At 46.1% G+C, this 27,759-nt stretch overlaps 1 protein-coding gene across 5 annotated transcripts in view; it reads left to right on the forward strand.

Moving 5' to 3' along the window:
* The window catches only part of LOC118572339 (zinc finger protein with KRAB and SCAN domains 1), a 41,938-nt gene extending 14,979 nt beyond the window's left edge, over window positions 1–26,959 (forward strand). Inside the window, exons 4-7 of one of the 5 annotated variants that reach the window (XM_036171895.1) lie at window positions 58–149; window positions 395–521; window positions 3,082–3,899; window positions 25,948–26,959. In XM_036171895.1, the coding sequence (XP_036027788.1) occupies window positions 58–149; window positions 395–521; window positions 3,082–3,899; window positions 25,948–26,562 (1,652 nt within the window). In that variant the 3' untranslated portion in view covers window positions 26,563–26,959. Of the gene's footprint in view, window positions 1–57; window positions 150–394; window positions 522–3,081; window positions 6,913–14,746; window positions 14,821–18,970; window positions 19,664–20,439; window positions 20,636–25,717 lie in introns of those variants that run through there. The other 4 variants (XM_036171890.1, XM_036171893.1, XM_036171894.1 and 1 more) reach the window with 4 other exon arrangements.
* Window positions 26,960–27,759: the final 800 nt, after the last annotated feature.

A 27,759-nucleotide genomic window follows, 5' to 3' on the forward strand; every position in this document is an offset into this window, starting at 1 on the left:
CACGGAGGGATGCTCAGGGAAGAGCTGTCTTACTCACAGCCCCTTTCTCCTCCTCAGCTCTCCCTGCCACCCATGTTCCTGCCCCTCACCACGAGGGGAATCCCAGAGACCAGGCGATGGCATCTGCACTATTGACCGCAGATTCCCAGGTGAGCCATGGGCCCCTCTTCCTTCCTGAGACCCCGTGTCTGCCCCTTTCTGCAGCATCTCTCATGAGCCTCTACCAGGTCACTTGGTGCCCTAGACCCCCCAGTGTTAGCATCCTTCCCCCATGACCCTTCAGTCCACCAGGCTCTGGCCATGTGTCCTCTCCTGGAGTCCCACCCACAGTCCTGCCGTCGGCTCTATCCCTGACCTCAGGTTTGCTGAGCAAGGGGGTCTCCTGTTATTTCAGGCAATGGTGAAGATCGAGGATATGGCCGTGTCCCTCATCCTGGAGGAGTGGGGATGTCAGAACCTGGCTCGGAGGAATCTCAATAGGGACAGCAGGCAGGAGAATTTGGGGAGTGTGATTTCCCAGGGTAAGACTGATGCAGAATTCCTGTCTGCTAAGATTGTTTTGCTTCTGTGTTGGTTAGTAAGGGATAACTTGTGTTTGTTGAGTTCCAAAGGCTTGGTACTCCAATTCCCTAGAGCCTTGAGGTTTGTTACCTCTAGGTAATTCTGCTCTTTGAAATCAGAAATGAACCCGTCTGCTCTGAGGGGCTCTCAGGTCCCTGGAGGATTCTTTCTGCTCTGGTGCTTCAGTCAGGGGAATCTCCTCCTACTAGAGGTAGCCAGGCAAACTGACCACCAGTCCAGTTCCAGCCCATTTTTACCATGTTCCTAAACTTACCAAGACATCCACCCTCCCTGGATGTCTTGTCTTTTTTTGTCCTATAGAGATTACCCAGTATCCACGTTGTGATGCTCGAGCCTGGCCCTTAGGCCTCCCTTAGGATCAGGTTCCCAGGTCCGAACCCAGTGATGATCTTCAATGAAGAACTCTTGGTGCTGAACATAAGAGAGGAGTGATTCAAGGGGCGTCAGGTAGATAAAATGGCCCACCCAGCTGACAGCTGTTGTACGGGCCTCTCCTAGATCTTAAGCCCTAGGACAGTGCCCAGAAGCCCAAAGGAGATCTCATTGCAAGAACTCCACGTTGGATGGGCAGAGGGAGGATAAGCAAAGTGGGCATGGAGAAAGGGCTTTACTGAAGAAGCTCAGGTTTGCTTTGGAAACTGGTGTAAAGGGGTTTTTAGGTACTTGTTCTTTTTACTGAACGGAAATTAAGAACTGGTTAGTCTTCGTTTATAAGCTATCTCTGCTAGAACCTTTGAAGGAAAAACGAAAGGAACACTCTTGAGAGCTGCCCAGCTAGTCGGGGACCTATGCTTAGGATTCAAAGAGGTAGCTCAGCTTTCTCTTTTCTACATGTGACTCGGGGGCTATGGTGATCTCATCAATAAGTCAAAGATTAGATATTACCAGTTCCTCTAGTCATAGCATTCAGGAGCCCTCTGGGATGGCGCAGACCCTCTTGGAGTCTTCACTTAAAAGCAGAGTGGAAGGCCAGTGGGATGGTTCAGTAGGGAAAGGACACTTGTCAAATCTAACAGCCTGAGTTCAGCCCCAGGACCCACATGTTGAAAGGAGGGAACCTTGAGTCTCACAGGTTGTATTCTGACCTCCACACATAGGTCATGGTTCTCACACACACACACTAAATACTAAGTAAGTAAGTAAGTAAGTAAGTAAGTAAGTAAGTAAATAAATAGATGCTTTTAAGAATTGTTTAGGGGCTGGAGAGGTGGCTCAGCAGTGAAGAGCACTGGCTGCTCTTCCAGAGGACCCATGTTCAATTCCCAACACCCATATGGTAGCTCACAACCATCTGAAACTCCAGATCCAAGAGATCCAAGACCCTCTTCTGACTTCTGCAGGCACCAGGCGTACACATGGTACATAGACATATACAAGCAGGCAACACACACACTAATTGTTGGTTGGTTTTTTTTAAAACAGTGATACATGGGATCTAGTAGTGTGGAATAAAAATTAAACTTAAGTGTTTTAATACACTGGCTGCTAAAATACAGAGATTAACTCTACACTGTAAATTCTGTTTTCTGGTTCTTCTGATTACAGTCTCAGGAGTTGTTTCTTCCCTGTAAGCCTCAGCTGTCAGTTGGTGAAGATTTTAGCTATTTTGGTAATGAATCCCCAGATAGCTCCTTCATCCCTTCTCGTTCCAGGAGCTCAGCTAGCTCTGTGCTGTTCTTCCTGGTGGAGAAAAACTGCTTGCTGTGTCAAGGGCCCTATAATCTAACATTTCCTTGTAGATCAAGTGTGGTAGGACTGAGGAGTGCCTGTTTGGCCTTCCCTTGGCCAACACCACCGACCAGTTCCTCAGAACCACTTGCCTGTTCTCTTTTTGTAAGACTTACAAATATTTGCTCGAAATCTCACTTTATTTCTTATTATTTTATTTTTGAGACCAGGTCTCATTGTTTAGCCCTGGCTGGCCTTGAACTCACAGGGATCTGCCTGCCTCTGCCTCCAGAGTGCTGGGATTACAGGCATGTGCCATCACAGCCAGCTGTGACTGGCTAAATATGTTCTTTCACATTAGTTACAGGTGACCATAAGCTATAACAACCCCTGAAGCTTCTCAGTTCCTTCCTTATCCTTCCTTCCCTTCCTTGACTTTCTTTGTTCACTCCTCACCGCACCATGCCTGTTTACTCACACCTTTTACTTCCTTTTCACTCTCTTTTTTTCCCTTTTTCCCTTTGAGATGGGTTTTGCTATGTAACCCAAACTGGTCTGTCACCAGTAATGCTCCTGCCTCAACTTACTGAATGCTGGATGTGCACCACGATGCCTGGCCTTCTTTGTACTCTTTACCAATGCTGTGATTTTCCACCTCCATCCCAGCTCTGTGTCCCACTGTCACTAACATTTTCCCTTTTCCTACTTCTATCTTCAATGCCATGAAGTCATTTCCCAGGTATAGAGAAGTTTCTTAGAAAACAGTGTCACTTATTAATGCCGTATTCAGAGGAAAATGGTACTATTCACATTTTCTATTTATCACGTCAGGTTCTGAAAACAGGAACGGGAATGAGTCGACCTCAAAGGCTGACGTCAAAGAAGATTCCACCTTACGTGGGGAGACAGCAGGAAGACTCCAGAAAGAATTTGGAGAGAAACGTGAACAGCAGAGCAGAGTAGTCGAAAGGCAGCAGAGAAACCCTGAAGAAAAAACCGGCAAAGAGAAGAAAGAGCCTGGGCCACCTACAGCCAAGGAAAAGAAGCCCGCTGCAGGAGAGAGGGGCCCAAGGGAGAAGGGCAAAGGTCTGGGAAGAAGCTTCAGCCTGAGTGCAAACTTTAATAACACCCCGGAAGAGCTTCCATCGGGAGCAAAGACTCATAGGTGTGATGAGTGTGGGAAATGCTTCACAAGAAGCTCCAGCCTTATCCGCCATAAAATTATCCACACTGGAGAGAAGCCCTACGAATGTAATGAGTGTGGCAAAGCCTTCAGTCTCAATTCAAACCTTGTCCTACATCAGCGAATCCACACAGGAGAGAAACCTCATGAATGTAACGAGTGTGGCAAAGCCTTCAGCCATAGCTCAAATCTCATCCTGCACCAGCGCATCCACTCTGGAGAGAAGCCCTACGAATGTAATGAGTGTGGCAAAGCCTTCAGCCAGAGCTCAGACCTCACGAAGCACCAGAGAATCCACACGGGGGAGAAGCCGTATGAATGTAGTGAATGTGGAAAAGCTTTCAACCGAAACTCATACCTTATTTTGCACCGGAGAATTCACACTCGAGAAAAGCCCTACAAGTGCACTAAGTGTGGCAAGGCCTTCACCCGGAGCTCAACCCTCACACTGCACCATAGAATCCATGCCAGAGAGAGAGCCTCAGAATACAGTCCAGCCTCTCTGGATGCCTTTGGAGCATTCCTGAAAAGTTGTGTGTAAAGCAATAGCATGTCATCAGACCACTTCCCCCCCCTTTGTTCTAAAATTATGTCAGACATATATGCCCATCAAGGGAAAAGTAATAACATCATCAAATTGTTTGAGAAGTCACATGTAAGGATCCTTAAGAGTTACATCGACAGTGCTCTGCCTTCAGGTGGTCTGTAGGCATGTAATTCTTACAGTCCTTGCAAGGGAGAGCTGGTCCTATGATATCCTTCAGGATATTTCCACTCGCGATAAAAGCACACACAGTGAAATGCCAAGCTTTCCAGTAATGGGTATACCAATCAAGACTAGCTCTGTGAGTATTCCACTGAAGTTAAGAAGCCACATGCTGCCAGCGAGGCCTGCTTGGACAACCTGTATTTCTCAATGAAGAGAGACAGTTAATACAAAAACTACAGTGGGACATGCTGCTCGAGCAAGTTATATATCTAGAAAGTTGTCTGTCTGATCACTGGTAGCCTGCCAAAGCTATAGAAATCTAGGATTGTGCTGATCAGAATCAAACCAAAGATTTCTATCTCTCTGAAAGAGAGGGTATATGCACCAGTTTGTAGTTCTACGGACTGTAACAACAGTGGGTAGCTCTGCCATCGTTGGCGAGGTCAGTCCTACTGAAATAGCAACAATTGAAGAGGCTTCTCTCCCTCTTCAATGTCCCTAAAGCACTCTAGCACTCCTAAATGCACTCTCCACAAGTTGGCACTTGATTATATACTGTCTTTTAATCCTTCACCGTTCAGTATATGGAAGCTTTTATCATCCCCTCACCCCCGTCCCCCCACAAAGAAAAGATGCTTCAGTTGTCAAGAAATACAGTTATGTTGACAGCACAGCACTGGATGTATACTAAACACACACACAAGGCACTCCTTAGGAGAGACTTCCAAAAGGACTATCGTATTTGTGATAGAGCCTGTGCATTGTGAGTGCCCAAAATACGGTACCTTCAGAGCTCTAGGCCGTGCTCTAACTTATTCTAGGGACAATGTAATTTTTGTCCTAAGTATAAGCAAAAGCTTGTTGAGCTGCCTGCAGAGACTCTGTAAACATGGATCGGTAAGTCAATAACCACAGAATGTCAAAAAATGACTTTGGTCATCCACTTACAGAAGAAAAATATGAACACTAGCCATAAAGTTTTTGTTTGTTCATGTGACATCATTCCACGCAAAGCTCTTTCTCTCAGCCAGAATTCTTTTCGGTCAGCTGATGAGCAGTTTGTCTTTTGAGCATTTGCTGAGTTGTTCAAAACTTAGCTAAAGCTCTTCAAAAGATGTGATGGGTTTTTGTTGTTATTGTCCTTTTATTTGTTTTTGTTTTTAATTCTCAGAAAAAGGGAAAGCTAAGGGGAGCATTTTTTCCACACTTGAGCAGAAACTTGTCGAAGCATCTGTCATCACTAGCTGGCAGGACCTGAAGATGTCCTCTTGCTCTGGGACTTCCACTGCCACACTGTGGTTTGGTTGGTTGTGTCATTGTGTTTAATAGCACACATCGTCTTTTTTTTTATCTCTCCTGAAAGACTGAAGTGAGGTTGGGGGATGTTAGCCTTCCCTGATATCTCTGCAGGTGGCTTCCCAGAAGCTCTTGATGGAGACTTAACACATACAGGAGAGCCACATCTGGACTACAGAGGTGTTGAGGACTTGAATAGACCGCTCTGTTCATGAAAGTGTGGAGAGCCCTGCAGAGCCCTAGAAACATAAGCTAAAGACAAACTTGAAGACTGGTAACATGAACACCCCCACACACGGTTTGAGATTTCCCCTCAAGAAACAACGAAAACCATCTTGTATTAGTTGTTCACCAACCAGCAGCGAAAGTCCGGGAGACACAATAGCAGGTCTCATCAGGTTGGTGCCTGTGTGGCCCGTTTCGGGTCAGACTAGAATCTTACAAGCAATTATGATCTGGTCCCTCTTTGACTGTCTTAGACCAGTCACACACGTGAGTGACGGTGTCTGAGCTGTTTGCTCAGAGCTACCTGTGAGTGTTTCTGTCCACCCAACCGAAGAGCAGCAGAGATGCTCCAAAGGCCACACCGGTTCACCTGGAGTGAGGCGGAGCTGGAGATGCTTTCAGGCTCTTACAAAAGGAATGAATCATGGCAATGGTGGACTTGTGAGAACTCTGGCTTGCTAAAAAGCAACTGAAATAAGGTTCAGGACTCTGGGAGCCCATCCAGACACTGGCTTTGATCCCAAGAAAGGACTTTGGTCATCTCCCTCCCTGTTGGCTGCTTATACACAGACATACACAACTACATGCTGACATACTTAAGCCGTCACTCGAGGGCTTTGTTTTTAAATGAAATTAAGACAGATCTGTGCCCCCCCCCCCAATTCCTCATTTGATTCTCGTTTTATTGGCACATGTTGCTATTAGTCACTGGAGTGGCTTCAGATCTTCCACAGAGGCACTCCTGGAGGCAGCCACCTGAAGACGTGTTTTACTTACAAAGCAGGTTATAGATGTTTATCAGAACGTCTTAGATGCTCGGCACAGTATCACTGCATCATGATCCGAAAGGCTGACATCTGTAGTGCTCAGGATGGTTGTTACCAGTTAAGTGCTTACTAGTTAATCATTAGCATGCTAATGTTGACCTGAGGGGACCTTTTTGAAGACTTTTTACCTGAAATTTAACCTTATGACAAAAGTCAGATTCTTCAAGTTGTGGACTTTCTACTTCAGCCTGGTAGGCAAGGCTAAGCAGAGGTGTTTGAGACAACTTGATATGTAAAGCACTTGATATTAAAGGCATAAACATGAGACTGCTAAATGTGTGTAGAGAGACTGACATGTTTAATATGGGGACAGTCCACACCTTACATACATCCGAAAATCGATTCCAGAATGGGACCTAGTCTGAGTGTGATGTCTGGCAAAGCGTACACTGTAAATAAACTCTTAATGTCTGTGAGGCCAACTTCATAGTACTCATTGCTTTGGATGTGAAATTCCCTTGGTCTGTTCCAGTCATGCAGTAAGTTCCAGAAACTGCCAAGAAAGCTCAGTCTTAACTCCAGAGGATCCACAGGAGGAAACTAGTGTGGGAAATACTAAAGAACTGGTAAAAAAAAAAAAAAATGTACAACTTCTTACAGAAATCGTTAACTCGGGTACCTCGATATATTTTATAAGGCCATAATGTCAGTGTGTTTTTGTACCTCACCCTCCTGTCTGTCTGTCTGTCTCTGTCTCTCTCTGTCTCTGTCTCTCTCTCTCTCTCTCCCTGTCTGTCTGTCTGTCTCTGTCTCTGTCTCCCTGTCTGTCTCTGTCTCTCTCTCTCTCTCTCTCTCTCTCTGAGACAGGGTTTCTCTGTGTAGCTTTGGAGCCTGTCCTGGAGCTCACTCTGTAGCCCAGGCTGGCCTGTCATCCTTTATAGTCCTTGTAAACCTGTTCTAATCTGTTAAACAGAATGAATCACTGAAGAGAAAAGTGAAGTTTGGGAATAATTAAGAAGCTGATGTGGTTAGAAACATAATTAGCTCACATGGGGGAGAAAACGTCTCAGCCTGGTGCAGCATTGAGTTTGTGAGAAGAGGCCAGTAGAACACGGGAGTGGAGCAACTTCTATAAATGTCCCTCCCGAGCTGCCGGTCTAAACCAATCAAAGGGAATGGGTGGCTTCTGACTTGGCAGTGGGCGGAGGGTCTTCTCTATTGTTACTGTATCTGAGGGGAGACACACTCAGCAGAGGAGAGGAAGTATACAGAACAGTGAGTCTGCCCAGATTCTGTGAGCCATAGTAAGTACCACAGTTCTGTTTTCCCTCTCATAACCCTCTGTGCTTAGACAAGTGGAGACTGGCCCACAGGAAGGCCTGTTGTCCAGGAAACACACTAGGTCTTGGTGGGGAGGTGGGGGCTGTCTCAGAGTCTGAGAAGCATTGGGAGATTGCTTTGACTCTACTGCAAGGGCTATCCTTGTTCCTATTCTCGGGCACATTTATGCTTAGGAGACTGAAGATTCATAGCTGTGAATATTTATTGTTTTAAGTTTTTAATCCTAGAATTGTCAACTTTATTTCCAATAGGTATGCTGATCTGTTTATCAAAAGGGAATTTAATCAGGTTCACCTTGCCATCCTCGTGGAAGGCTAATTTTGTCACTTGCAGGGACAAAGCGGGAAAACCCAATACAGCAAGCTTGCCAGGAGAGCCGTTTTCTGCTTCCACTTTCAGAAATGTGCATGAGAGGGCTGGGGGTGTGGTTCCATCCCCAGGACTTCATCTAAAAGATATGGTGGCACTGTGATTCTAGCACATGGGAGGTACAGGCAAGAGGACCAGGAGTTTGAGACTAGTCTAAACTGTAGGAGGGGTGTGTGTGTGTGTGTGTGTGTGTGTGTGTGTGTGTGTGTGTGTGTGTGTGTGTGTGTGTATCTATAAGGGAGCCGAGCGTAGTGGAGCAGGCCTGTAATTCCAGTCCTCAGGAGGCTGAGACAGATCACAAATTCACAGCCAGCCTATGTCCACAGAAATGGGAATATGTTAGTATACTCTATTAGAGAAGCAAAGGTCTGTGATTTGAATGAAATATAGAACCAGAGAGGCAAACTTAAATGGTATAAATAGATCACTTCATAGAAGTTAGGGTAGATTTTTATTTCAGCTACTACTAGAGACAATGAGCGTTGTTGGAAAAGTTTTCCTAACATAGATCTACGCTTTGCTCTTCGTATGGAAACACTACTGTACATTTTAAAGCAGTTGCTTATTTTGCTATTCAGATTTTGTATTGTGTCTGAAAATATTTGTTTTGCTTTTCAAAACTTTGTGAAACAAACTTGAAGTTATAGGTAAGGTAAGCCATCTCTAACACTGCAGGTCAAACATAAGCTTGGGAAGTCCTTTTGCCATCCCATGATAACTAACGTCTTCATAGGAGAACTTCGTTTCCTGTGTCTGGTTCTCTTGCCTAGTGGAATCCCACTGATCCCATTCCTTCCTCTAGTATTCTAAACAGCAGAATGGAGAGAATGAAGGTTAGCCAGCTCTGAACTGTGGTCCCAAATGGAAAAAACAGGGAATCGTGGTCTGCTGTGATTTTGAGTTCTGGTTTTTGGGGGTTTTGTTTGTTGGTTGTTATTGGAGGTTTCGACACGCCCCCTTCCAAAAACTGACTCAACTTTAAATTACACGGTCATTGGCCAAGTTAATCAGTCTTTAAAATGGTTTCAGTTCACAAGCACTTGTTAAGTAAATGTGGTCCAGTGTGTGAAGATAGAATGAGATTTGTGAAAGGTTGGAAGAGGCTGGACCAAAACTTGTATTTCATTCCAGTTTGAGATTGGGGTTAAATCCTTTTGGTCCACAAAAGGGGGGCCAGTCACACTGAGTCTCACTTATCCCATAATCTCAGGACAAGATTAAGACATGTTGGGGCTGGAGAGATGGCTCAGAGGTTAAGAGCAGTGACTGCTTTTCCAGAGGTCCTGAGTTCAATTCCCAGCACCCACAGATGGCTCAACAATCATCTGTAATGAGATCTGGCGCCCTCTTCTGTGTACATAATAAATAAATAAATCTTTTTAAAAAAAATTAGATGTGTTAGAAAAGAACAGCCAAGAACATTTCAATAGCCTCATAATCTGCTAAAAAAAAATACAGAGGGCAGAAAGACATCTCTAGTGGGGGATGGGATGCTTGCTCACCACCTCTGAGTCTTAATTGGTAACAGCTTAAAGTTTCTCATCTGCCCTAGCTGGACTAGAGTGTGAGAATTAGATAGACTTCCTTGGTGAGGGGTGCAGCTCAGTAAAGAGCATTTACTTAGAGTGCCCGGTGAGGATGAGTGGCCCCAGGATGTGGTACAGTGCTTGCATAGAATTCCCTAGTGAGTGGCTAAGCAGAGCACTTGCTAGAATACCCCAATAATGGGCTATGATGTGACTCAGGAGTAGAACAATTGCCTACCATATGCAGGGCCCTGGATGCAATCTCCAGCATTGCCCCTGCCCAAAAGAAATGCTTCTGCTGGTAGTGAGGATTACCAGTTTACTGCAATTCATGGGGTGTGGGTGGGAGGAAGATTGTGATTAAACAGAAAAATCTTGTCCTGAGAATATGAGCGTTAAGGGTAAGGGTGGTTATGCAAGCAAAAACAATTATTTTGAGTGTATTTTTATAAACTTTTAGTTAAAGATTGTTATAACTAGGTCAACATGATAAGCATAAATCTATAGTTAACTCAGGCACTGTCTTTTTGTTTAGAGGCTAGATAAACCATCCTGTTTTGTTCATTCCCAGCTTATATTAGCATCAATTAGACCCAAAGAACAACTTTGTATGTCAGCAGGATTAAATCATTGCTGTTAAAAACTGGATTTTTTATTTGACCAGCCTCTGAAGAGTCCAGATGCTTAGTAGATGTTCAATAAATAATTTTAAATGGAATTTGTTTTAAATCCTCATTCATATTTCTATAAAGGCTCCTTTTGCTAAATAATGGGATTTAGGAGAACAATGGGTCTTTTGGATTTGTTTCTTTGTTTCCCTTAAAACTAAAGAACTCTTTCAAAATTAAGTTGAAGCATTGGTTGAGAGCTAAAGTTTCAAAAGAGAAACAGAAAGCTGGGCATGTTGTGAGGTTGGTAGAGTGCTTGCCTTAACTCCAAGGTGGAAGCCCTGTACCTCCTAAACCAGGTAAGGTGGCACATACCTGTGATCCGATCACTGGGACAACAGAGGCAAGAACATCAGGAATTCAAAGTCATCTTGGGCTATATGGTAAGTTTGAGGCCAGCCTGGGGTGTGTGAGATCCTGGGAGAAGAAGAGGAAAGAGAGAGAGTGCACTTGATGAGTCAGTGGTCCACTCTAGGAGACAAGTAAGGTCTGTTGAGGTGGTATAGTGGTAAAGTGGGGGGGAGGGGGGGGAGGAGATACGTAGCAAGTGTCCTGTTGTCTCCTGGGTCTTGGTGAAATAATAACTTGCCGTTCCTAGCAGGCAGTACTGGTGATTGTTTTTTGTGTATAGGTGTGTTTGTTTTGTCATCCTTTGGTTATATTAAAGTTATGTTTTCAGGGCTGGGGAGATAGCTCAATCAGTCCAGACCTGAGTGTGAGTACCCAAACTCAAGCAAAGAAGGGCTGGGTTGGGGAGGTAGGAAGAGGAAGATTCTTGTGTTTGTGGGCTAGCCAGCCTAGTTTACTTGGTTAGTTCTAGCCAAGATAGAGACCCGTTGTCAAAAATAAAAAAAGGTGGACAGCTTCTGAGAAATGGTGCCCACGGTGGTCCCCTGGCATCAGCAAGCACAAATATGTATGTACACATATCCAAATGCATGGTGGTATACTGAATCCCAGCACCCTTGGAGGCAGAAATGGGAGGATCATTGCAAATTGAAGTGCAGCCTGGTCTTCAGAATAGGTCAGACAGTGAGACCATCTCAAACTCAAAAGAGAAACCTCCTACTTAGAACACTCCGGACACCAAATGTCAGGATGGTGGTCAGTTCGTTTGGTTTCATGGTTCTCTGGATACCTATGGCTGAATGTCCTGCAATCAATTCCGACCCTAACTGAAGTTAGTACAGACTCCACGGGTTAAGGGACTTAGTCCCACAAAACTGTCCTCACTTTAGATGCCAGGCAGGAGTCTCCAGTTGCCACCTGGACTTCTGGCTAGCTGTGAACCAGCTCTGGTTTTCACAGCCTCTACCTCTTTATTAGAAAGGATAGATAGTGGCCAGAGAGATGGCTCAATGCAATGGCTGCTCTTCCAGAGGACCCAGGTCCAATTCCCAGGACCCACATGGTGGCTCACAACCATATATAACTCCAGTCTCGAGGATTCCAACACCTGTTTCTGGCCTCTTAACACGTTTAGGCAAAATAACCACACATAAAAATAAATCATTGAAAAACATAAAAGGATAAATAGCTTAATTACTTTTCGATTGCTGTGTAGAGACACCATGACCACAAGCAACTTGGGAAGGAAAGGATTTGTTTGGCATACATATCCTGAATCACACAGTCCATTTGAGGGACGCCAAGGCAGGAACCAGGAGGCAGGAGAGGCCAAGAAGAGGATTGTTTACAGGCTTGCTCAGCCTGTTTTCTTATGGACCTCCAGCCCAGGGTTGGACCCACCCACAGTGGGGCTGGGCTCTTTCCCCCATCAATCATGAATTAAGAAAATGCCCTACCGGGTTGCCTATAGCTTGGTTCAAGTTGACATAAAAACTAACCAGCACCCTAGGGTAGAAGTGAACAAGGCAGGTGAAGACACGTGAGGGGCAAGATAGAAGGTGGGCTGCCGTGCTTCTCTGAGCAGGCCTCCCAGCACCTTATCCACCTGAAAACTCCAGGACATGGCCAGAGTGGCCCTAAGTGGGCCGCCTGCTGTCTTCTAAGCGAAATCGAGTCTTGATCACCCCCTACTGGCAAAGCATTCTTATGGCTACAAAAATAAGTGAGTAAGTTAAAACTGAAAAACATAACCATCTGCTGGGCATGGTGGAACAGGCCTTTAAATTCCCTCACTTGGGATGCAGAGGCAAGCGGATCCCTGTGAGTTCAAGGCCAGCTTTGTGTACAAAGCAAGGTCCTGGACAGCCAGGGCTGTTACACAGAGAAACTGTCTTGGAAAAAAAGATTCATTGAAATGGGACTACCCACTCTAAATGTGAGCAGTTCCTTCCATGGGCTGGAGTCACATGCTGGATGAGAAGGAGAAAGTGAGCTGAGCACCTTCTCTGTTTCTCAATTGTGGATTCAGCATGGCCACTGCCTCAGTCTGCCTTCAGCCCTTCACCATGGTAGACTACACCCTCGGATTGTGAGCCATTAAATCTCCTCCTACCTTTCCTAAATTGTTTTGGTCAATAGCTAATTCCAGCAGTACGCCCTTGGCCAAGGGAACAGAAGCCAAAGGTGGCTGTAGCCAGAATAAGGGCATGTCGTGAGAGGATGGCCTGTGGATACCCATGACAACACTCTTCTGTCAGCCACACATTTGGCTCTTCTTCCTTGTCACTGATTGCTTCTGTAATGATTTGTTCACAAGCCTGCTAAGATATCTGTGTGAGCGTGCGTGCATGTGTACACACACATGTACAAATGCCAACACATAAGCCTTGCTTCAGTGTTGAGGTTCAGGGACAGATATTGATCCTGTAGACACAGACCTCTTTTTTAATTTCCCATCACACACATCAGGCTACTTGGCCAGAAAACTTTGAGAGATTCTCCTGTCTCCACCTCAGCCCATCTCTGTAGGAGTGCTGGGATTACAGAGATGTGTGTGACTGCATGTGGCTTTCACATGGATTCTGTGTTGTGGAATATTACTTTAACTATGTAAAGATGTGTTATATTTGTTTATGTTGCAGAATATTACTTTAAATAAGTATGCCGGGTGGTGGTGGCACACCTTTAATCCCAGCACTTGGGAGGTAGAACCAGGTGGATCTCTGTGAGTTCGAGGCCAGCCCAGTCTACAGAAGAGCTTGTGGGACAAGCATAAGATACAGTTGAGCGTTCAGAATTGATAAGTCTCCATGCCTCGATTTGGGAGCTGGTTGGTGGTCCAAGAAAGCTTGTTACAGTTCTGGATATCTGAACTCAGAGTCAGATTGCTCAGTGGTAATTTGAATGAGATGTCCCCATAGTCTTGGGCATTTCAATACTTTGTTCCTGGTTGATGGTAATGCTTATGGAGGTTTAGGAGGTGTGGCCTTGCTGGAAAAGATGCAAAAGCCATTTGCATTGTCTTGCGGGCTGCAAGAATATATCATAGAGAGTCAGTTATGTATTAAAGCTATATCTGGCTGGAAAGATTGCTCAGAGGTTAAGAGCATTGACTGCTCTTCCAGAGATCCTGAGTTCAATTCCCAACAACCATATGGTGGCTCCCAGCCATTTGTAGTGAGATAGGGTGCCCTCTTCTGGCCTGCAGGCAGAACACGGTATACAGAATGAATGAATGAATGAATGAATGAATGAATGAATGAATAAATAAATAAAATCTTTTTTTAAAAAGCTATACCTTGAAAGCCAAAGGTCTGTCAAGAGGCAAGCCATTCATTATGAATATTTGGTGCTATCCAGTTTTTTTTTTTTTTTTTTTTTTTTTCCGAGACAGGTTTCTCTGTGTAGCTTTGCCTTTCCTGGATCTCGCTCTGTAGACCAGGCTGGCCTCGAACTCACAAAGATCCACCTGGCTCTGCTTCCCGAGTGCTGGGATTAAAGGTGTGCGCCACCACTGCCTGGCTATCCAGTCTTTCAATATTCCAGCCGTCTTCTACTATGAAATTCCTACGTGCTCAAATATTTTCAGACCTGCTGAACTTCTAGGTAACTTCCCTGCTGGAGTCAGTACCTGGATAAAGTCAAGCTGGCGGGAGATGCATAGCTTTGCTTCTTGTGCAAATGAAGCTCAGACCATCCCCCTGACCTGAGGCCTAGCGGTTCTCCAGAGCAATTGACTGAGAACGCTCAGGCGGATTGTTCTCTAGGTTTGTGCTCATGTACACAAGTGTGTGCGCATACGTGTAAAGGCCGGAGGTTGATGTCAAGTGTCTTCTTCAGTTGCTTCTCTACCTTGTTTCTGAGCAGGCCCCAGGGATCCAGTAACAAGAGGGAGGGGGAGGGGAGAGGGAGAGATTAAAAAAGAAATAGGAAAAAAAGGGGGGGGGGGGGGGGGGGGACTGGACAGATCAAGTCTAGGACAGCTCCAGTGTCTGGCTCAACTAGGATACTGAGAATTCCCGGATTCCTAGAGGGGCGACTGCGCCCCCTCCCGCGGGGCGGGGCCTGACGCACTTCCGTCTGTGCCGTTGTTCAGCGGCTGTGCGGGTTCCAGACTCCGGAGCGGTTCTGAGTCACGGTGAGCCTGCGAGTCCCGGGTTAGCCTAGCGGCCGGGAAAAGGAGCGTTGGCCGAAGGGTTTAGAGAGGGAGGAACGGGTTTAGCAGCCGCGGTTCTGGTTCCGGGGATTCCTCCGTGGTGGTTCTGGGAGGTTGCCTAGGGAGGAGCGGCCCCGCCCAGCTGCCGTAGGCGCCGTTCTACGGAAAGCCTTTTCCACCCTCCAAGGGCTTTCTCGAACAAAACCTCGTTTCCTTTGCTTCCGGAATCGCTTTTTTTTTTTTTCTGTGAGCTCCTTCAGCTGAGCTCTTATGTTATCCGAAGGAAACTGCCTTCTTTCTTCCCGAGCTCTCGCCCGGGGATTTAAACTCGGCATTAATTGTTACGAACCAGCCTAAGGTTGGGAACATTGTGTGAAAACCCGAATCTCATTAATCTTGGGTAATGTCCAGTCCAGGCGGGGAAATAGTCCCGTTAGGCTTTGTGTGCACAGAACGGGGATCTGCTTAAGTTTGGAAAGATTTTTAGAAGCTCGTTTGTAAGTAGAATATAGGAGAGAAAGGTGATTTTATTTAGTGGGTTGACATGCTTGGAGATCTGTGTTGAAGGGGGACAATTGAAAAACTGAACAGAAAATTAACAGGCACAAAAGTTGTTTTTCAAATGCTGGAAGGCTTCTGAGGAGAAACTGAGTACTGGTCCAGGGCTGCTGGAATTATGCAGAATTTGGCTCGCTCTAAAGGAGACTTTCTTAGCAATTAGATCCGCCCCGCAGTTATGCTCCTCAAAAATTATTGGCTTGCCTAGAAGCTTTTCGAAAATAAGTTTGCTTGGTTTGAGACAGGGTCTTGCTGTATAGCCCAGGCTGGCGTATAATTAATTGGTCATCCTCCTGTCTCTGCTATCCCCGGTGCTGTAATTAACCAGTGTGTGTCACCACGGCTTCACCTTGGAGTTGCCAAGTACAGACTGTCTTAAAGGCATTATCTACCACTAGGTAGTAATTGCTGTTCATTTGCTGCAATCTGTGATACTTTTATTTATGTATATCTCGCCTTGTACAGAATGAATTTGAGGCTGATTAAGGGGTATATAAACTTGGCAGATAATGGCATTAAAGGAGGGAAAAATTGGGAAGTGACCAAAAGCCTGCCTTGAATAGACTACATGCTTCTGCTGTAGACTCAAGAGTTAAAAGCTTTTTTTTTTTTTTTTTTTTCATTTTTTGAGACGCAGTTTCTCTGTGTAGCTTTGCGCCTTTCCTGGAACTCACTCTGTAGACCAGGCTGGCCTCGAACTCACAGAGATCCGCCTGCCTCTGTCTCCCAAGTGCTGGGATTAAAGGCGTGCGCCACCACCGCCGCCTTTATTTTTATTTTTATTTTACTTACTCTGTGAGTGTGTGTGTGTGTGTGTGTGTGTGTGTGTGTGTGTGTGTGTGTTGGGGGGAGGTCAAAGGACAATTTGCATGAATCAGTGCTTCCCTTCCATCATGTGGGCACCAGGATCAAACTTGGTAGCAAGTTGCCCTCGTTGCTTACCTAGCCATCTTGCCAGTCCAGTTAAACCTTTAAGAGTGCTTTGGGTTTTGATGTTGTTTTTGATTTTTTAAGGGTTTCTGCTGGACAGTGGTGGCACACTCCTTTAATCCCAGCACTTGGGAAGCAGAGCTAGGTGGATCTCTGTGAGTTCAAGGCCAGCCTGGTCTACAGAGCAAGATCCAGGACAGGCACCAAAGCTACAGAGAAACCCTGTCTCAGGGGGAAAAAAAAAGAAGAAGAAGAAAAAGACAGGGTTTCTTTGTGTAGCCCTAGCTGTCCGGGGACTTGCTTATAGACCAGGCTGGCTTCTAACTCAGAGATTGTCCCCTGCCTCTGCCTGCTGAGCTCTGTGATTAAAGACATACACACCACATCCAGCTTAGGTAGCTTTTTTAGAGTTAATTTTTTCTGTGACAGTGTTAAATTAGTCATGTTTTCCACCCACATGCTTTTTGATTTTATGAACATTGAAGAAATTTTCAGAAACCAAGACTTGGGGAGGGAGGGCATCTCCAAATGGCAAGCTCAGCATAACCAAATTCAAAAGTACTGGCTTTCTTTGGTGGGGGAGGGAGGAATGCCAAGATGGTTTATTATCAGATTTTTTTTTTTTAATCTTACCCAAAAAACCCCACAACATGCCCGTCAGATGGAAGCATTTCTCTCACCCCTGTCCCATCTCCTTCCATTTTCTTCTCTCCACCTCCCTTCGGTGGTGGTGTTTGAGAGAGGGCATTTGCTGTGCATACATTTTTCACAGGCTGGCCTAACGGCCTCAACTCACTACGTAGCCAAGGCCCTGGCTTTGGCCTGTCTCACGAAGCTGGGATTGCAGACATGCTCTCCTATCCCAACCATAACAATTTACCAAAGAGACTTAGAGTCCAGGACTGAAAGGCTGAAGGCAAGGCACATTCGATGGTCAAGTGGCGGGTGTTCAGTTAGTGTTCTATATTCTAGGGCAGCACGCGGGGAATAACAAATGTCGAAAAGTTCAAAGAAAGATGTTTCTAAGCTTTTTGTTTTCATCACCTTTTTTGGTTGAATTTCCTGTCAGTTTCTTTTCAGAGATCCATATTTTCTCCGCCTAAGTAACTGTAAGCATGTCTCATGCTGGGCTTGGTGACACCACTTTAATGCCAGAGCTCAGAAGGAGAGGCAGGTCATCACTCATGTTCCAGGTCAGCCAAGGCTGTACATGGAGACCCAGTCTCGAAAACAACACAAAATTGATCAATTAAAAAAAGGGAAGGGAGCCCCAGCGGTGGTAGAGCACACCTTTAATCCCAGCACTCAGGAGGCAGAGGCAGGCGGATCTCTGAGTTGGAGGCCAGCCTGGGCTACAGAGTGAATTCCAGGACAGCCAGAGCTCTTACACAGAGAAACCCTGTCTGGAAAAACAAAACAAAACAAACAAAAAGTCAGATAAGTTCAGATTGCCTCCTAATTAGACTTGGATTATTTGTTTTAAAATTTTTATTCACTTATTTATTTGGTGCTGGGAGTAGAACCAGAGCTTTGTGTCCGTCCACCAGACAAGTACTCTTCTCCTGAGCTAGCTTTCTAGCCCCTGTACACCATCATTTTTTAACAAGCTAGTTCATTCCAGCCCGGGACATACATGCTCATGCTGATAAATACAGTCGTTTGACTAGTCTGCTTTTTTGCTAAAATCATAGAAACTAAGATACCGTAGTTATAAGATTGAGAAACAGTTTTTGGAGCAAAGGTCTATTTTTAAATTATGCCACTCTGGACTTTGGGGGGAAAATGGACACAACTCACATCAAGTGATAGTAGGCTCTACTGACCGACTCCAGAATGATTTTGAACAATATGTATTTTTCTAATTTGTGTGTACTAATTGTACAAAGCAACAGGCTTCACTGTGATATTTCCATGCACACATTCTTAGTTACTGTTCTGTTGATGTGAAGAGACATTATGACCAAGCCAACTCTTATAAGAGAAAGTGTTTAACTGGGGGCTTGTGTACAGTTTCAGAGGTTAAGTACATTATCATCATGGCAGGAAGCATGGCCACATGCAGGCAGGCACTGGCGCAGTAGCTAAGAGCTATATCCTGATCTGTAGGCAGAGAGCAACACTGGGCCTATTGTGGGCTTTTGAAACCTCAAAGCCCACCCGCAATGACACACCACCTCCAACAAGGCCACACCTAATCCTTCTAATCCTTTCAAATAGTACAGTCTTTGGTGACTAAGCTTTCAAATGTGTGATCCTATAGGGGCTGTTCTTAGTCTAACAACCATAGCACGTATAATTGATCATACTTATTCCTTAGTTCCCCTTTCTTGTCTCCCTCATATTCCCTTTATCCCTTCCACGTCTCTTTTACTTTCATGTCTGCTCCCACCCTTCAAAACTACATGCTTGGGGGTTGGGGATGTAGCTCAGTGGCAGAGCGCTCGCCTAGCAATCGCAAGGCCCTGGGTTTGATCCTCAGCTCAAAAAAAAAAAAATGCTTGACTTATTTTGATGAGTCTGTCTTATCTTGCTGAACATGATCATTTCCACTTCCATCCATTTTCCTGCAAACATCATTTCTGAACAATGCTTTTTTTATATACATTGGGTGTGTGTGTGTGCACATGTGTGCACAAGTGCATGAGGTAAACGTGGTCAGAGAACAACTTGGAGAAATTGGTTCTCTCCTACCACCATGAGGATCACAAGGGTGGTTAGGCCTAGCACCAAGCACTTTGATCCACTGAGCCATCCTACCAGCTCTGAACAATACCTTTTATATGGTAGTTGTCTGGTGGCCCCTATGATGAAGACCAGAAAACTTTTTTGATAATTTTATGGCAACTGTGTTTTTGTAGGTTTGAAGTGTGGCCCTTAAGAAACAGAAACCCAAAGGTACCAGGTCTGCTCCCCAGATCCTGCTCTTTTTGGAATCTGTGTGATGACCAAGGTGGTGGGCATGGCCACAGTTCTGGGCCCCAGGTCCCCTCAGGAGCCAATGGGGCCTTCGACTCTTAAAGCTGAAGAGGATGAAGAGAAGGACAAGTGCCGCCCTAACCTAGAGCTATCCCGTCAGCGCTTCAGGCAGTTTGGGTACCATGACACTCCTGGTCCCCGGGAGGCCCTGAGCCAGCTTCGGGTGCTCTGCTGTGAGTGGCTGCAGCCCGAGATCCACACCAAGGAGCAGATCCTGGAGCTGTTGGTTCTGGAGCAGTTCCTGACCATCCTGCCCCGAGAGCTCCAGGCCTGGGTGCAGCAGCACTGCCCGGAGAGTGCAGAGGAGGCCGTCACTCTCCTGGAGGACCTGGAGCAAGAACTGGATGAGCCAGGACTGCAGGTGGGCGGGAGGCCATCAGGTGCTAGGAGACATAACATCCGTGGCAGCAGTCAGGGCTTGTCCATCTGTTGTGTGCGACTTTTCCCTGGGGAGACACAACACACTGTGTCCACTCATCCCAGACAGGGAGCCCACAGCAGACCAAACTACAGACACCACCCAAGTCCAGCTTGGTAAACTGATGAGTTTTATTGGGTTTCTTGTCAAAGCTTGGGTGAGGAGTTACAGGAGCAGAAGTGACTCAAGACAGCTGCATCACCAGAGCCCAGCATACGTGACAGCTCACAAAGCTGGGAACCTGGAGCACACTGCACAGCCTGCAGGCAGCTTAGCAGGTTGGAGAATGTTTTGTCCAGGCAGCTCAGCTGGTCTGAGAGTCTTGTTTGCAGCTTGGCTTTGCTTGGTCTCCTGTACAGCTCTGTTCCACTAGTCTCAGAGGGATGCCCAGCTGTTATTCCTTACTCTGACAGGGAGGGGCCTAATGAATCTGGTCAGTTTCAGGGACTTCCTGAGGCTAGTTTATGTTGTTTACATTCCTATAGGATGAAAAGCAGAAACTGTTACACAACAGTATCCAGTAAGTTTATTAACCAGCTAGAAGCTTCTGGGGAGCTAGATCATGTTTCCTCCTGTTGTTTGCTCTTATGCTGAAGTAACTGTGGGAACCAAGTGGGATGGCTATTTTTCCTTCCCGTCCCCTAGAGTTATGCATAGCTTGCTTGAGATTCTTCTCATCTTGAGTCAGCTATGCATACACCATTTCTTACTGTCTCTAGGTCTCATCTCCTCCAAATGAACAGAAGCAGGCTTGGGAGAAGATGTCAACTTCAGGAACTGCAATGGAGTCCTTAAGCAGTACTACCCAAGCTCAGGCTGTGGATGCCAGCCCCAAGTATGAATATTGGGGGCCCCTGTACATCCAGGAGACTGGTGAGGAGGAGGTTTTCACTCAGGATCCAAGAAAGCGTCAAGGTAAGGACCCATCTCGGTGTCCAGAGAGCTCTGTAACTCTAGATTGACTGACCGGTTGAGCAGACTAGGCAGAAGTCATGCACTTTCCTCCCAAACCCGATTGCCTCAGGGTTTCAGCAGTAGGAGGGCAGCATGCTCGCAGAGGGTTGAGCGGAGTGAGCTGTTTTCAAAAGGAGGGACACTGATCGGGAGATATGGACAGCTGCATGAGCCAGGATAGTGCCAAACTAGACAACAGTGAAAAGGTATTGCTGCCTGTGAGCCCGAGGGGCCAAGAAGGAAGGCCTGTTATTACAGAACCAGACAAGAGCCAAGCCTTGGTAGGGAAGGAGGGAGTCACGGGCTAGGAGCCATGGCCCTAGGTCCTACCGTTGTGTAAAGAGGAGAAGATGGGATAGATAGCTCATTTTCACAGTGTTCCTGTCACACATTTTCTGGCATACCAGTTAGCAGACTCAACTGCAGCTGATGGTGTGAAAAGTCTTTAGGCCTAAGGGTCAGTTTCCTGGGATACATAGCAGGACAGACTGGGTCTGGAAAAGGCCAAGGAGCCTCCGTCCTGAATCTCTGCAGGTGTCATAGGTCAAAGATCAATTAGGGGTTGGAAATATAGCTCGTTTATAGAGTGCTTACCTAGCATGCAGGAAGCCCTGGGTTCCATCCCCAGCACTCAGATTCAAGGTCATCCTTGGCTACATGGTGAGTTCAAGACCAGTCTGGGTTTTATGAGACTTTGTCTTAAAAAAAAAAAAAAAAAAAAGTATATTAGGGTAACTAATTTTCCCTACCTCAGATCTTCACAAATCATGGTTTACTTAACAGCCTTATTTTTCTACAGGTTGTTTCTGCTCTTACACATTTTCATTTACCTGGTATAATAAAGTTTTCAAAGCTTAATTTTAGATTTACATGTTGATGAAAATATAGCACATTGTTCCAAATCTTGTATTTATCATTTTTCATGGATATGGTATGTTCATGAGCAGAGCCATGGCCCTATAAGGTCTGGTCTCCAAGGGCATCTTGTCAGGGTGCACCATGTAGTGCAGGTTGGTTGAAGAAAGAAGGCATTCCCAACATGAAATTTTAAGGCCTGCGGCAGCAGGAAGGTCTAGCCTCTTCTGATGGACTGAACCCCCGAACAGTTAAGATAAGAGCTTCCGGTATGCCTGAGGCGTCTTGTGCCCAAAATCCTGGGATGCTACAGTGCCACCTTAGTGAAACAATCACTGTTTTCCACAAGAATTCTTCAAGGTCAAAGTACTTCTAAAAAAAAAAAACCAGCGGTTTGTTCTAATATCTGCCCCATACAGTGATTCTGCTAAATTTCTACAGCAGTACCTGCACATTTGTGGTGCACATACAGATAAGCAGGCACATAAATAAAAGTAATTGTTTGAAAATATACATCATAGGGACTGACAAGATGGCTCAGCAGTTAAAGTGCCTGCTCTGAAAGCCCAGTGACCTGAGTTCCATCCCTGGAACCTGCGTCATAGAAGGAGAGAACTAAGTTCTGGAGTTGTCCTCTGACCTTCACACAGGCAGTTACAGAAATGCCTGCACATACTCAGCATTTTATTTATTAATGAGACCGGGTCCCAGTGTGCAGTCTTGCCTGGCCTAGAACTCGTAGCTGCCTGCCTGTCCCTTCTGAGTGCCACACTCAAAGTGTGCACCATCACTCCTGGCCTAAGTTTGTTGAAAGCTACACTCTCGGGGGCTGGAGAGAGGTGGCAGTTAAGAGCACTTGGTCTTGCAGAGGAGCTGAGTTCAGCTCCCAGCACCCCCCTGGTGGCTCCTCAGCATCTAGAACTCTCCAGTTCCTCATTCTGACTCTTCAGGCACCAAACACACATATGGTGCACAGACATACATGTAGACAAAGCATGCATGTACATAAAGTAAGTCTAAAAAATGAGCAACAAAATTCCCACATTCTCCAGCCAGATAAGGTGCCACACACCCGGTAATCCCGGCACTCACAAAGGCCGAGGTGGAAGGAGTTCAAGGCCAGGCTGGGCAACAACAAAATCATATTCTCTGGGAAAAGTAAAAATTAAACTGTTAATTTTAAGTTCTCCACTATTTAGAGTTGTTACTAATCTTCCACTTACCTAGGGCCTTCCCTGGACTGCCAGAGTAATTAATTATACATGAAGAAAACCAAGAATATAACTGCAGCCGGGCGGTGGTGGCACACACCTTTAATCCCAGCACTCGGGAGGCAGAGGCAGGCGGATCTCTGTGAGTTCGAGGCCAGCCTGGGCTACAGAGCTAGTCCAGGATATAAAACTGCGTACAACACTTGAAAATCTGAAGCAGGAGGATTGCCATGAGTCTGAGGCCAGACCAGATCTACCTGTTGTTGGGTCTCACTAGAGAAGACCACTAAGACATGGTTGGAGCCAAGAGAAAGTCTTCATTATCGGGCAGCAGCTACACTGGGTGTGGTTGGAATTGTCTGGTGCCGCCAACCAGATCCCAAAGTAAAGACATGGAGACTTACTACTTATGAAGGCTCAGCCTCAGCTTCGGCTTATCCACTAGCTCTTTTTTAATTTATTTAACTTTTATGTGCATTGGTATCAGATCCCATAGAATTAGAGTTACAGACAGTTGTGAGCTGCCATGTGGTTGCTGGGAATTGAATCCGGGATGTCTGGGAGAGCAGTCAGTGCTCTTAACCACTGGGCCATCTCGCCAGCCCCACTAGCTCTTACAACTTAATTTAACCTGTTTTTATTCATCTAGGTTTTTTATTGGTTTTGTTTTGTTTTTTTTTTTTTTAGCTGAGGATCGAACCCAGGGCCTTGTGCTTGCTAGGCAAGTGCTCTACCACTGAGCTAAATTCCCAACCCCTCCTCTAGGTTCTGCCTCGGGGCTTTTCACCTTTCTTTCATTCTCTATGCCCTACTTTGCTGCTTCCTCCGTGTCTAGCTGGCTGGCCCCTGGCGTCTCTTTTCTTTCTTCCTCACAGTCTAAATTCCTCCTCCTACTTGTTCTCCCTGCCCAGAAGTCCCACCTATGCCCTGTTCAGCTTTTTATTATACCAGTCAGGTGCAGGCAAGGGAAAACCAGCAACACATCTTTGCATAGTTAAACGAATACTCCTCAACAACTGGGTCTTCAGGACCAGAGTGCAGTCCCTAGCCTTTCTCTGGATGTGCTTTTAAGCATAGAAACCACATCCTGGGTTGACAACACTTCATTTAGCAAGAATGTTAGCCAGAAGTCAAAAAGCAAGGTTAGTGCATTTAGGAACTTCCTCAGAACTATGGACTTTGATGGTTTAGGTATTGGTTCTTACTTCAGCAGGTGGTGCTGCTGTGTACTGGGTTCCAAGGCCAGAATGGCACTTCCATCATGGCGTCGGTTGTGCTAAGACCTGGGGGCCTGTTGCAAACCTGGTATGTTACAGGAGAGTCTGCAGAGTGAGACCCTGTCCGCAAAAGAAGGAAGACCCTCCCTCTTGCAGATTAAAGTGTCCCCACAATCCCCAGTTTCAGAATGCCACCCTACCTCAGTCTGCTCTCTTCCTTCCCTTTCTGTTCTGTGCCACTCCCTCCTTCTGCCCCTCCCCCTTGCTTTGGATTCTGAGACTCTGACCCTTTGAAACTTGATCCAGCCTGGGATCGGCAACCTCCCAACCCAAACTCTGCTCTTGCAGAGACCTAATGGCCTCTTCTGGCCTCTGTGGGCACCTGTGTATGTGTAGCAGACAGAGTTACACACATGAATAAAAATTAAATCTTAAAAATGGGATAATTGGGACTGGAGAGACGGCTAGACAGTGAAGAGCACTTGGTGCTTTTGCAGAGGACCCATATTCAGTTCCCAGCACCCACGTGCTTAAAACAATCCAGAACTACAGTTCTGAGGATCTGGCACCCTTTTCTGGACTCCATGAGAACCAGGAATGCACACAGTACACTTTCATATGTGCACGGAAAATATCCATACGAACACAGTTTTTTATTTATTTGTTTGTTTTATTTATTTATGGTTAAAAAAGGACACTGGCCGGTAGTGGTAGCTCACGCCTTTGATCCTCACACCTTTGATCCCAGTACTCAGGAGGCAGAGGCAAGAGGATCTCTGAGTTGGAGGCCAGCCTGGTCTGCAGAGTGAGTTCTAGGACAGCCAAAGCCACACAAAGAAATCCTGTCTGGGGAAGTTGGAAGGGGGGGGGGGGGGGGGTGATACTGGCTTCAAAAGTGTTATGTAAAGGAGGGTGACCTTAAACTCCTGGGTCCTGCTTCCACTTCCTTCTGGTGCTGGGATTTGATATGTGTACCACCATACCCAGCTTCATATCTAGAGGATTCTAAATCAGCATATCACAGAGACTGGACTTATCGTGTAGACTACTTTGCCTCAAAAGACAGAGATCCACCTGCCTCTTGCTCCCAAGTGCTGGGATTAAAGGTGTGCGCCACTACATGGGGCCCAGGCTCAGGTTTTAATGCCCAGTTGGGGAAAAGGCTTTTAAGTGCTCTTAAGGGAGAGAGGAGTTGGCACTATTCTCAAAGAAGCTTATGTACCCCTGAGAAGGTATGCTGTTCTGAAAGACTGAGTCAGTAGCACAGGACACGGGGGAGTTGACCAGTCGGTCTGAGCTGTAAGTGCAACTCAGCCTCACCCACAGCACTGAAACCTGGTGTTTACCCTGGTAGGAACTTGAGCTCCTTTCTTTTACCTTCCAAGGCAGAAATCCTTCACAAACATTGGCTCTGAGTATCTTGTAGAAACAAATGTGAAGTCACATACAGAACAGTCCAGCGTATTCTAGACTGCTTCAGAGCATGTGGGGTTGGGTAGGGAACACAGTCTTTCTAGATGGTAGGAACTGTACCATAATCATATAATAGGTACCGGGGCAGGGGGCCTTTGTGAGCACACAATACCATAAACTAGATGTGACAGTAACTTCATTTGTATTGCTGTTAGAGCTCTTTCAAACATCATCATCATCATCCTTTCAAATCCGTCTACCTCCCTTGGTGATCCTGCTTCCCTGTACCAGCTGCATCCTCAGAACAGGAACAACTGATGATGCATCCTTAACCCACCTGCTTTCAGGTTTGAAATCGAATCCTCAGAAGGAGGACTCAGCAGATGAGCAAAGAAGTTCTGAAGAGGAGTCTCCTGCAGACGGACTCAAAAGGGACATCATCCCCATGATTGCTGCCAATAAGTACAGGTCAGGGTCAGAAAGGCAGTGGGCCAACAGTCTGGGAAGGGAGAGGGGAGCAAGAGCTTCTCTGCAGGACACAGGTTCCAGGAGAGGGGCAGACTCCATGTCTGCTAAGCCTGCCCCGGGAGAGAAACGTTACATATGTGCAGAGTGTGGGAAGGCCTTTAGCAATAGCTCAAACCTCACCAAACACCGGAGGACACACACTGGGGAGAAGCCTTACGTGTGCACCAAGTGTGGGAAGGCTTTTAGCCACAGCTCCAACCTTACCCTTCATTACAGAACACACTTGGTGGACCGGCCCTATGACTGTAAGTGTGGGAAAGCCTTTGGGCAGAGCGCAGACCTCCTTAAACATCAAAGAATGCACACAGAAGAGGCGCCCTATCAGTGTAAAGACTGTGGGAAAGCCTTCAGTGGGAAGGGCAGCCTCATTCGACACTATCGCATCCACACAGGGGAGAAGCCCTATCAGTGTAACGAGTGTGGAAAGAGTTTTAGTCAGCACGCAGGTCTCAGTTCCCATCAACGCCTGCACACAGGGGAGAAGCCCTATAAGTGTAAGGAGTGTGGCAAGGCCTTCAACCATAGTTCAAATTTTAATAAGCATCACAGAATCCATACTGGTGAAAAGCCCTATTGGTGTAACCACTGTGGGAAAACCTTCTGCAGCAAGTCCAACCTTTCCAAACATCAGAGAGTCCACACTGGAGAGGGGGAAGTACTGTAACTGGCCGTCCTCCTCTGTGGTTGTTCTTGTTGTAAACATTAGATGTGAATGCTAGAGAGCAGCTCTGTAATACAATGATGTTTGGTGGTAGATTTTGCTCTAGTCATCAAGGGATGCCATGGAGGGAGGACTCCACAGTGACAGGGCAGGCGGAGGTCTGCAGAGCAGCAGTGAGCTCCGCGGGAGTCACCTCGGCCAGCAGGGTCCCTCTTCACACTCCAGGCCCTAGTGAACTATGCTGACATTGCCTTCTGCATAGTTAAACTGATGTGTGTCCAGTGTAGTTAAGGAAGAACCATTAAATTGTTTAACTGTTTTAACATATATTCCGCAGTTGTAGTTTGTAAAGAACTGAGCCACCTTGAACAGTCTGTTTCAGAATAAACGTATAGCATCATGTAATGTCTCAGGACTATTATTGTGATAAATGATGTTGTTATACAACACTTTCTTTTTCTTTTTCTTTTTTTTACAGTTTTTGGGTGGGTGGGTGGGTGGGTGGATGAGTATGTGAGTGTGTGTGTGCTCTAGCACATATGAGGAAGACAGAGGACAACTTGAATGAATTATTCCTTCCTTCCATCCAGCATGTGGGTCCCAGGTGGTCAGACCTGGTGGCAAGCTCCTCACCCACTGAGCCTATCAGTAGCCATGTTATTGAATGCTCTTGGGTAAAATATTGGCCAGGAATGGGGGTATAGTCTCATAAAGAGAGAATTGTGAGTTCCAGACTGGCTAGACCATGACTCAAAGAAAAGGAAGGAAGAGGAGGATAGAGGAAGGAAGGAAAGAGCAACCGCCTCCAGTCTGGAGCTTGTGAATGTGTGTGATGAAATCATGGGCGAGTATGGGTGTAGCTGCCTAATGGTCTGCACTGTTGTATGGTGCTGTCCTGACAGTGAGCACACATTCTTTTTGAGATAAGCTTTCTCTGTGTGGCCATGGTTTTTTGAGACAGAATTTCTCTATCTAACCCTGGCTGTCTTGGAACTCGCCATGTAGACCAAGCTGGCCTCGAACTCACAGAGATCCCACCTGCCTCTGCCTCCCAAGTGCTGGGATTAAAGGCGTGTGCCATCACCACCTGGTGTGAACACATATATTTTCATTATCGGGATCATTTTGTCAGCCTGTGAATTTTATATCAACGCTGTCCATGCTCATGTCTATGAAAATCAGCTCTCCATAAGCCTCTTT

The sequence above is a fragment of the Onychomys torridus genome, chromosome 22 (genome assembly GCF_903995425.1).
Source record: "Onychomys torridus chromosome 22, mOncTor1.1, whole genome shotgun sequence".
Classification (NCBI taxonomy): Eukaryota; Metazoa; Chordata; class Mammalia; order Rodentia; family Cricetidae; genus Onychomys; species Onychomys torridus.